This window comes from Tachypleus tridentatus, chromosome 13 (assembly GCF_004210375.1).
Source record: "Tachypleus tridentatus isolate NWPU-2018 chromosome 13, ASM421037v1, whole genome shotgun sequence".
Taxonomy (NCBI): domain Eukaryota; kingdom Metazoa; phylum Arthropoda; class Merostomata; order Xiphosura; family Limulidae; genus Tachypleus; species Tachypleus tridentatus.
In genome coordinates this window covers 233,522,948-233,535,159 of record NC_134837.1, presented here as the reverse complement: position 1 = coordinate 233,535,159, position 12,212 = coordinate 233,522,948, and the positions used below count along the sequence as shown (strand labels likewise).

Below are 12,212 nucleotides of genomic sequence, written 5' to 3'. Positions count from 1 at the left end.
CTTACACTCAATTATTTCCCTGAAAATCTCAATGCCATCAGTGAAGAGCAAGGAGAAAAGTTTCATTGAGACATCAGAGAAATGGAGAGAAGGCATCAGGGGGAGTTGGAACATCAGCATAATGGCTGATTGCTGTAGGTCATTGAAAGAAGATGTGATAAACAAAAAAAGACAACAACAACAAAGAGTGTAGAGACGAAAAGAAGTAGATTTCACAAAAAATAGAGATGGATAAGGATGCATATTTGTTTTACTTCAATATTCTTCCATTTTCTTGAGTTTGTATTTTTGTTAAAAAATATAATAATAAAAAAATATTCATTGTGCTAAACAAGATAAGAATTTGATCTACGTAAGTTGTTTCTTCCCGATTTGTTAATCCATTAGCATAACTACCTGTTTAAATTTTAGAAAAAAAATCAATAATACATGGTTAAAATTTTCATTGTTAGAACTTTATCAAACATGTTCAAGAAAATTCACCAAAAAGACAATCATGTCAGGCTACGAACATTTGCTGAAAATAGTTTTAACTATAAAAATCTCACTAAACCGTGTTATCAAACATTTTAAAAGCCTTTGACAAAATCTGGCAAAATTATGACTTTATGTTGCCCTATCTACTAGCAAGATTGTTACACAGTTTTGTTAAAAACTGGAAAATAAGAATGAATAATATTTACTTAAGATTCATATATAGTCAGACTAGGAATTCCACAAGGTGCAGTTTTATGTTCCCTACTCTTTAGTGCTTATACTAATAACACAAATTAACCTACAATCAATATTGCACAATATGCAGATAGCATAACTAACTGAATAACTAATTTTACAGTACCTATCATTTTAGAAAATTTACAGCTAGCCATAAGAGAATTAAAATTATGGTAGCATTTACAAAGTTTATTCAAATCCTGTAAAAGTGAAATTTATTATGTTTTACAGAATGAATGATATTCCTAAAAGAAGCATAAATAGCATTAAAAAGGCTAAGTTACAAATATATAATACTAATGTGGAAAGTGTTGAAAATATGGAATATCTTGGTATTATAAATAATGGGAAATTAACATGGAAATTATATGTTAATGCCTTAGATGAGAAGAGATGAATCAGATTAGACTATACAAGGAAAATTATCAGTAAATATGGTGAATTTACAAAAGCACTACTGTTTGATTGAGCTCTCATGTAATTCATGGTTAAACATTAATAAGTTAAAAATTTGGCATACTATTCAAAACAATATTTTAAGAATTGATACAAAATCTTTTTTTAAAACGTGTAAAATATTTACATGAACAGTTTTCTTAATGACTATTGAAAAAAAGATTTAAATATTTAAAAGAAAGATATTACAATAAAAATAATAAATCCTATTTGTTTAAAGAAATTCACATGAAAATGAATTTTAAAAGATTTAACAATTACAGCTCACCTTTTACCCCATATATAAGCTATCACTTTTGTAAAGAAATGGTACCAACTACACATGGTATATGATTTTATCATGTCTTTAAATATTTCTCTCATCAGCAAGAAATAAGACAAAATATATACAAGTTTAAAAATAATACCAGATGCAGTCAACATTTATTTCATGAATACATATAAAATAATTTATCATTGATTACAAAAAATATATCAAAATGGACTAGAATAGTTGCACAAAATAATACTTTGATACCACAATTTACTTGCTGACATAAAACTTATCACTAGTTATTTATAGAATTGGTACATTTTTTTGAGCAAATCTAAAATCATGTGGTTAAAATCCTTGTACCTTTTTTTTAATAGAAACCAACTTCAAGAATGACACATTAAATAACAAATCATACTTTGGTCATAACATGCAGCATGATAAATGGTGGAAAAAACAACTAACATTACAACCAAGCACAGTGTATGATATTATACTTTAACTACAGTTTATCTAATTTTATTTGCCATGTGAACATTATTATTAAACTTGTTTTCAGTGTTTATTTTACAGATAGATCACTGTTATTTAAATACTGAACACTGTCTAATCTTTAAAGAAAAAATTAATATGCAAAAGCTCATATCTTCAAAAGTGAGGTGTAAAATCATGATCACTCTGCACTAGTATAAGGCATCACTTTCTTTGTACTGTCAATAAACACCATCCACTAGAAATCACAGGAACCAAAGAACTGATATGTTGTGAATATATTTAATATTCACAATTAAAGTCTGCTCTGATGTTCAACCCCTAAATAAATAAACCCTCTGTAATCATTCAAGCCTAATGCTTATATCTCTATAGAGGTACATAGGTTTTTTAAAATGTTAAAGCTCAAGTAATTTTTTACCACTTCATAAATCTTATACTAAAAATAAAATTGTCACATACTAATATAAACCACAAGTCATTGACATGTCCAAATATATTGTAATGTATCTTCAGATATTCTTGACCTTATCAGACTATGCTCTCACACTAGGTACTAAACAACTAACCTTCCTTCTGAATTTTTTGCAAGAGATCTGGGCAGAAACATATTTTGATACTACTAGTACTAAAGGCAATAGACAGATTTACACTGTGTCTCCCAAATCTCAGTTACATGCTATATTACACTGCATTATAAATGATTGGAGCAAGATGCCAGTGGTGTTCCAATACTTTGAGAACTCTAGTCTTTAAAATCCCTATCTTATTTAAAATCCCTATCTTAATCATATTTTTTTTGCATTCCGTTAAATAAACATATGTTTTGAGTCTTCTGAATATTTGTAAAATCCTTCTGACCTGTGGCCAAATATTCACTACAGAAAAGTCTTTTTCAATGGTTTTAACATCCCTCCAGGATACTATTAGGATTTTCAGAATATGTATCTTCTTCAATTCCTTGAAAAGTCTCACAGTGACCAATGTCTTGAGTATGAGAATTAAGCCCAAAGGACAAGTCCATTATAGTGTGGTTAGAATGTTTGATCACATCTGATGACAACTGAACTTCTCCTGTTTCATCAGTGACACTTATCAGAGGATAAATGAAGGAAGGACATGAAATGTTTTCACACATGTGTTCATTTTTAGTTATTTTTAATTTTCCATCATGCTTACAGGTTGAAGATGTGGGTTGATTCTGTTCAGTTATATCTTCCTTAATCATACACAGATTTTGAAAAGTTGTTGGAGAAATGTTATGATGAGGCTGGCCAACTAGTTCTTGTAAATGAGGAGTAAGAGGAGGCAAGTTCATAGGAGATTCAGGAAATGATATTGGAGGGGACACTCTTTTATGAGGTGTCCCCATTCCTGTCACTCTATTGTATGCAGGAGAAACTCCTCCCAATGACAAACACACTGAAGTAGTGCATGGAGGGGTGTCAATAGCTTGAAATGATGAGTAAGTACTGTCACTTGAACCAAATCCAACAGGGCTTCCTTGACACTGAAGCTGCACAGGACACAGAGTATAGGCAGAATCACTAGAAGGTGACTTATGAATAGGGGATCCAGATACAGAAGGAGGTGAAGAAATGGGCATTTGAATAGGCAACGTCCTCAGCAAAAACTTCTGCTGAACATGAAGTGAGTGACGTCGTTGCAGCTCTAGTTGAACCTGAGGATCCACCATACCTGCATGTTTCTAGTTAAATACAATCATATGAAATATATTATCTGTTTGCAGTTTAAATATCATCATTTAGTTTAACAAACTGAACCTCAAACCTTATGCAAGTTATTTTGTAATTACATACTGGACAAAAAAAAAAAGCTGCCAAAACTAATAAATTAATTGATTGAATTATGTAATTAGGTGTCTACCTTTATCCTCAAGTCTTGGAATTATACCAGTTCATTTAATGCTTTCAATATTGCACTTTCATTACTACAAGTTTCATTATGAATGGAGTGGCTTAAATATTAGGCTATTAGACATGAGTTATATATTAAAATGTAAAACATTGGAGTAATATTTCTAGAAAATTATTCAGAAATAAAGTATAGTTGTAAGGTTGTAGAGCTATTAATAATCTCAGCCATATCTTCTCACTCAAATATATTACATTTTTTTCCTGGAAAGTCTATTTGTGGGTAACAATATAGTATCTTTTGTAGCATTTTAAATTTGTAAATATTTACATCTATTGCATGTATATAGTATAATGTATATACAGTTTCAGTAGTTTAATTGAAATTAGCTAAGTTTTCAGTCAAGTGATAAAGCTATTGACACTGCTAGAAAACAAAACTCATGTCAATCAATTATTAATCATTAATAATTACCTACTTAATCTTGCAAGGTGTATTACAAATTACTCAAGATAATAAGGCAAAAGATTTTAGTAATACTAAACTGACTTCATTAATACAGTAAGTGTATTTAGACCTTGTTATCAGAATATTAAAGGGTTGAAAACAAGACAGAACATTACAAGATAGTATAAACTTAAAAGATATACATGCAGATAACACCAAAACTAAACATCAAGTTTAGCTCTCATCCATCATTTTATCCCCTGATAAAGTTTAATATTTTAGAAATACAATTTACTTGAACTCATGGGTTAAATCCCTAGTAAACATAAAATTATACATACACATTGTTCTACAATTCACTTAGATGTGTATCAATTTATGCTATAGCAACTTGATTATGATCTTTTTGTATCATCAATGATTATATACATTCTTATTGAAAACTCTGAACCAAATATTGCATTGTGTACATGTCCCTAAAATATGCAGTCAGAAAAATATGTACAAATGAAACCACAACTTAATACAAAACTTTTCAAAATATGTTATTAAGTTTATAATGATTATATTATATAAGTGCATGGCACATGGATTCCTAAAAACATTATAACTTTACAGTAAAGCATAAAAGATACTGATAAACTTTTTTTTCTTGTTTAAAAGAATTAAGCATTTAGTTGCATTTTCAACTCTAATCAAATTTTTAAAAAAATATAAAAAACTAATATTTTTAGGACAAATCTAGTGAAATGTATAATAACAGTGAAAATGAATGATTTCAGAATATTCAACTAGACCTGACATGGTTTGGTGGTTAAGGTGCTCAACTTGCAAACTGATGGTCAGAGATTCAAATCCCCATCACAATGAACATTAGTATGGGCATACTATATTGTTACTGTCAATCTCATTATTCACTGATATAGTAAAAAAAGTACCTCAAGATTCAGCAGTGATGGTGTTAACTAGCTCCCTTTCTTCTTGCCTATCACTGCTAAATTAGCAATGTCTAATGCAGTTAGTCTTCAAGTAACTTTATGAGAAATCTAAGACATTTTATTAGAGTTTAGTGTTATCTCTAAGATATTTTATTGTTACATAAAATTATTAGCTTCTTAAAACACATCAAAAACAGCTATAAAAACTTCATGCTACAATGTGAAACACGCATATATCATACGCAATATATTACATTTTCCTAAACAAAACTGTATTTCTGATGATACCTCCTCACTCTCTATAACTTTATTCTGAAAAAAGTTACTTTTCTCTGCCCATCTAAGCATTGCTATGAATTTTACCTTGACTGCTCCAGTGTCTATACCCCACTATGTTGCCAAAAAGCAAGTTAAACCTTTGTGATTATCCACCTGCATCAATACATCTATTCCAAATCTGTACATAAACTCCCATTATTATCTCCTATTCACTTTTCCAAGACTGTCCAAATTAGCAGACCCAAACACTGGTCATTGTGGGGGTGATGGGCAGAACAGTGTAAGTAATGGTAAGTATTAACAGAAATATATTTTTAAACAGGAAAATATTAACTTCCACAATACATCTCCTCACACATTATAACTATAATCCTACATTATTAAGATGGAATGGCCAGTGAGGGCAAGATCCACATAAAGTGTCTCCAGAAAAAAAAAAAAGTGTCTGAAAATGAGATAGAGAATTAGCACACTAGTGTGGCCTGCACTACATTAGGAACAGGTATGCTCTTGGTCTAGACAAAATAAAATCTACTTTCTTCGTGATAAAGACTGGCCATCTACAAGGCATAACCCTAACATTGTGAGAATAAATTATGAATTTAGGAGCAAATATACTAAAACCATACCATCTAAGCATTTGAATTATAAGGCTGTGGATCCACAGCTATGTCCAAGGCTAGGGCATTAGGACCACAATATTGTACAACTGGATCCCAATCTCAAAGTTAACATGATCATCAAAATCAAGATGAACAAAAAATAAGGACCATGTGCAATTCAAACAGGTAGCTAAATGATATCTCTGAACTAAAATCACAAGGAGGCTCCCATGTAGGTTGGTCCTGCTCCCATCATACATCTGAAAAAAAACAACATCCTGGGTTATTCATAGGAGGGCACCCAGCTTTGCCCTATTTTCCTTGAGTGGAATAATCTGTTAAAGTGTCATTCAGGAAGAACAGCCCTCTGTCCACCACTCAGGCAAATGAAAATTGAAAGTTATAAGGAATCCTATGCTCCACTATAGAAAAAAGGAAGATAACTCACTTTGGGAAGTCCTGATGAACAATGCTCTGGTGATAGTGCAATAGGTGAACCATGTTCCTTATTTTAAAAAGCAAACAGACTCGGATTTATTCAATTCAGAGGTCAGGGATGGGCAAATCTTCTTATGCTTCACTCATGATAGTCCAGGAGTGGCAGTCTTGTAGTATACATAGAATATTTTACCACCCAGAAAGCTGCAAAGTGGTCTTATGCAACACCCCATCTCAACAGAAACAGCCACTACCATGTGTTTTTTTTTCTTTTTTAATTGGTCTACTGGTAGCTAGAGTGGATATGAAAAGTAGAATATCAGACCAGGCAATATGTATCGCTGAGTGTAATGAAGATGACAATGACAAAAGGGTCCCTCAAAAAAAAAATAGAGTCACCTTTCTCATAATCTACTCAGCACATGAAACATGGTAATGTGAGGGTAGTCAAAGATCATTCAAAGAGGCAACTGCCAAATCATATAATTAATGAAATATAATGTATTTGGCAAGGTCCACATATCAGCCTGTACACTCTCATTCAGTAGGCACTGTAACCAAGCTATAACAGAACATCAAGAAATAGCACACTTGATGAGACCCAAAGGTGTTTTTACTCACTCTAGTAGAAGCCAAGAGTATATGATATGAACCAACTGAGAAAACCCCACCTGTTAATGTCAGAGGAGATAAGTCAGGTGACACTGTAGGTTCCCAATGGAGAAGCAAAAGGTGATATGAACCTCAAAACCTTTCAATGCATGCAACATAACATGGAAGAGCTGAACCAGACAACAGAAGTGATACAAATGCCACTTGATAATAAAATTAAAGAGACTAAAGAATCCCTCTCAATGAGCTATGTGAGACACTCGATGATAAAGGCAACCATTGGGTAAGAAGCCTCAAAATCTTGAGTCAATGTTTAGGAGCAATAAATGCCCCACATGTGTAGACAGATGACTAAAGAAGGGTGAATGGAATAGACTAACTGTGAAACTACTGTGCAAGAGAAACCAGAAAGTCTAGGGAAAGGGCCACCTACAATTATAGAAACTAAAGGAACCAAGACTCAGCAGGCCAGAAAGGAACAACCAGAATGACTGTGCATGGAGTAGCATGGAAGAAGATCACCCAAAGAAGTATAAACCCAAAGCAGATAAACATAAAGGAACAGGTGAGACCAATCATAGCTGAAGGTTAAGAAATTGTGGATCAAAAAAAAAAGTATGTGAAGTTGAGGGCAGTGCAAAGGCATAAGTAAGGGGCATACTCAGATGCATACAGGGCCACTGAGAAATGGCAGGATGCAGGGACCACACCTGAAATTAAAAAAGGTCCAAACAATTATACAAGAGAGGAAAAGCACCTGTGACACAATACACCATCCAAATAATTCAATGTGTGTAGGTCCAAGAAAGAAGATCCATAGTACAAAAATAATCCATGGAATGGATTATTGATAAAAGCCACGCAGTAGAAACGTTAGAATGGATCATAACCTACAGGTAGCTAGCAAAATAAAACAATTAATTCAAAGTCTAATGAACAGTCAGGAGTTTTTTAAACTCATTGATGTGAAAAGAAATCTCATCCACAAAACTTTGACTTAAACCCCTCTGAAATTGACCCATGCACCTCAGATTTGAAGGGAAGCATCCATACGCATAAACAGATGTAATATAAGGCACAAAGGAAGAAACAGAACTCCCACCAACATATGGGCCATATCCACCACCAACAAAGATAGACAAACAACAAAAAAGGAAGATGAATAGAAGCATACAAGAGATCCCATGCAAGGTTCCACTGGTCATGAAAAGCCCACTGAAGCAAATAGATATGAGCCCTGCCAAGGAGTATGACAAGTTTCAAAGGTAACCACCACCCTTAGAACTATAATACCTTGCCAGTAGGAAGTAAAGGAGCAGAGTCTGAGAGGAGAAGATAGATCCCATATGACATGGGTGTTGAAGAAAAAATCCAAATGTTCAAAGTATTGAAGAAGATGAAGGAAAGACCTCTCCACAGTGATAGACCATTCTCCCCATACACATAGCTTCAAGAAGGAGTTGACAAATAGCAATGGCTGATTCCTGTTCGAAAACAATAAGAAGCCAGTTGTCCGTGTACACATGGAATTTCAGTCCCAAGGTAGGAAAATGCCAAGCCAGGGGGCAAACACTCAACAAACAGAGATGGTGAGAAAGCAAGACCAATTAACAGGGTCCTATAATTACATCATTCCTAAACAGGCAGAGTACCATCATTAAATCCATTGTAGAGTAGGTATGACACCTAGTGGGGTAAGAGAACATGAACTGCCTTGGATATAAACTCGTACAACCAGGAATGTCAAGGAGCACAAAGGAAACACCAGGTATCACTGCACAAAATGGTAAATAGCAGTACTGGGGAAAACTGTGGCCAAAAAGGAAAAAAAAAAGTAAGATCAAGAAATGGGACTTGGAGCCATACACAGAAAACACTGGATCTCTCGCAAGTAAAGACAGAACCTTGCTGAACAGAAGCCACCCACAACAAAAAGGATACAGTAATCATGTCAAACTTGAAATGTCATAAAAACAGGGACATAAGAATGTCCTATATATACAAAATCATGTCACAGTTCTGCGAGAATATAGTGTCACGATCCAAAGAAAACAACCTAAGAAGAAGTGAATTACATGTTTAGGGCCACTGCTAAAGACAAAACACAGTGAACAGAGGAAGAAAAGATGAGGAAATGGCCCCGGAAACCCCATAGGGTTCCTGAAAAAAAACAACACAGATACGAAGAGGAAAGCCAATGCTAGAAATGAGGAAAAAAGATGGATGAACAGGAAATTCTTGGAATCCACCTGCCAAATAAGCAAACTGAACCTGCAACTGGTGGTCTAGAATGTGTGACCCTGCCCAAAAAGTTGCAAGAGCTGACTGACCCAAAGCCCATTGAAGACAAGCATATTAATACCATCACAAAGTGGAATGGCAAAAGCACAGTGTAAACTAGAAAAAAATGGAATGGTGAAACAAATAAAACAATGCATAACTAAGATATGAGCCCATAGAAAACCAATGAGAGTTGAAGAAAATCCTCAGGAAGGTGTGGGAAGGTAAAGTGAACTACAGAGGGGAAGAGATCTAAATTATAGTCAGCATATGCCTGTAAAAGGATCAAAATGTACAGAAAGAAGAAAGGTACAAACAGGATACAACATGCATTCCATATAGTGCTTCATTTTTCCATAAACAAAGGCCATGTAATTCCCCAATGGATCGTCTGTACCTGTGACCTAAAGTGAATGAACACACAAGTGATATACTCCCAAAGTGGTAACAGTGACTTCGGAATTGGAGCATGATATGAAACCAGCAAAAAATGTATAGCAAACATGGGTAAATCAAATGCTCTCAAAGAAAACTGAAATGAAATGAAACAAAGTTAAACCACTTCTAGGATAATAATTATTCTAAACAAAGACATCTACACTCCAGCGCTGTCATTTTAAAAATGATTCAGTAGTGACACATATAGGGAATCATATGCATTACATGACAGTAGTCCTTTCCTTCTGGTGAGAGATGATGCATAGTGATTTACATACAGATGTGTTGGAACTTTGGATTCCAACAAAGTGAGGGTTGAAGGCTAATGGCATGTGTTCCAAAAAAAAGTTAGAAAACAGAGGACAGCACAAAATGAGAAGAGCCAATGCTGTGAGAGGAGGGAGAGTACCCTATCAGAATTATCTGTTATAAAAAACATTAAGTCATTTTCTATAGTGAAGTTGAACATCTGAAGAAAAAAAGCTGTACTCATTTAGAAGTGGTTGAATCCAGAATATGAAACCACTGACTCATGTTAGAAAATAACACTAAATATAAAGCAGAAAAGTGGTAAATAAACTGAGTTTTTTCTTAAAATCAATTATTCCTACCATTGTAATATATACAAGTGGAAGTATATTATTAATGCTTCATTCTGGCATACAAGTGGAATGGGTTCAATTTCTAATTTTTTTTCAAATTCCATTCATGTATAAATGAAAGTGGAACATACAGTGAGAATAGGTAACACATTATCACTACAGTGTATACTGTATACCAGCAGAAAACATATGGTAAAAAATGTGCAGAAATTTCAAGATAGTGAAAGTACATAAAAAATTGAGAATATGAAATGAAAATAGAGCAAACTAAAATTTTTTTTATTTCCAAGTTGAATCAGCTGCACAGAATTTACAAGATATAATATAGTGAGATTAGGAAGGGGTTACTTGTGAGAATGTATATTCATAATGAAGACTGAAAAGGGTCAAAAGGATATGGGCTTGTTGGTTGGTTATTCAAACATACTTCATCAGAGTTAAAAAGTTCAACTAAAAGTAGAAATATTGACATTCCAGTTTGTGTAACATTAGAACTTAGATTTATAAAAAAACAATAATGTAAACATTTGTGTATATGATGTTATGTAGCCAACAACCTTTTTATATTTTGTGCAAAATTCTATCAAAATGTTTATCTAACAACAAAATGTTTAAACATAATTTTACAAAATTATAGTGTTTCAAGGTAAAGCTTACTAACCAACCTTTCTCTGGCTGGAATCACACAGCAATACACTTGATGCATTTTTTTCTGGTATGTCTAACAATGTTTTACTCTCTTATCCACAGTTATGTGAAAAGTATTCAGTAATAGAGCCAAAACTTCTTTCTAATAAGGTTTAAAAAGTTAGCAAGAAATATCCAGAAAAAAAAAACAATTGTTCATTGTTGCAGTTTACAATGAAATTTATATAATACTTTGTTCATTAGTTCTAAATTAAAACAAAATACCACTGTACCTGTAGCTGCTGATATTCTTGTTGTAAAGCTTTCACGTTAGAGAAATTATTGACAGGTACATGACCCAAGCCTACTGTTTGGTTATAAAGTCTTTCTAGTTGAGAACGATAGGGATTTGTTGATGTGCTACCATCACTTGCTCTCCGACCAGTACCTTGAACATAAAAAACGATAAGTTGACAAGCTCATCAATGTTTACAAGGCACTCAGATTTAAAATATATGGCTTTATGTTCCAAAAATGTGAAATAATTCTTAAACAACACTTTATTTCTAATTGTAATTCCTGATCTCAGAAAACAAAACATTGGTAAATAACAATAACAATAAAATTTTAAAAATCTACCTGTTTGAACCAGATGGTTCAAAACTAACAATAAAAGGCTCTAAAATAAGGAAAACTTTTGGTGTTTGATAGTTTCAGCATTCTCATCAAGTTGTAAATTAAGCTTTTAAAATTATGTCCTATGCAAAATAAAAAATAAATCCTGTTCCAGTCTTAACATGACACAGTACACAGAATTTTACTACTGGGTAAACAATGATTTTGTAAAATACATAACAGGTCACAATCTTAATAACAACATCAACATTCATCTCTATTAAAGATATAAAAATAGGAGAAACTTTATTCAACCTTAATTTCAAGCTATTACACAGATATACAGTAAATCAAACAATTTTTCTACAGAAGGTGTTTCATTTCACAGTTTCTTAAAGCTGTGGTGCATCAATGTGAAGGGTGAGCTATGGCACTACAGGTGACATATTGACCATATACTTCATATAAAACAACAAATTCTTAACCATTCAACTACATAATGCACCCTTGAAAAGACTTACACTGAAGAACGATTTCAAACTAA

At 33.1% G+C, this 12,212-nt stretch overlaps 1 protein-coding gene across 5 annotated transcripts in view; it reads right to left on the bottom strand.

Moving 5' to 3' along the window:
• Positions 1 to 1,563: 1,563 nt before the first annotated feature.
• Positions 1,564 to 12,212, bottom strand: part of LOC143239343 (serine/threonine-protein kinase SIK3-like) — a 104,900-nt gene continuing 94,251 nt past the window's right edge. For all 5 annotated transcript variants that reach the window (XM_076480331.1, XM_076480330.1, XM_076480333.1 and 2 more), the window contains 2 exons: positions 11,347 to 11,501; positions 1,564 to 3,623 (listed from right to left, as the gene is read on the bottom strand). In XM_076480331.1, the coding sequence (XP_076336446.1) occupies positions 2,820 to 3,623; positions 11,347 to 11,501 (959 nt within the window). In that variant the 3' untranslated portion in view covers positions 1,564 to 2,819. The remainder of the gene's footprint in view (positions 3,624 to 11,346; positions 11,502 to 12,212) is intronic.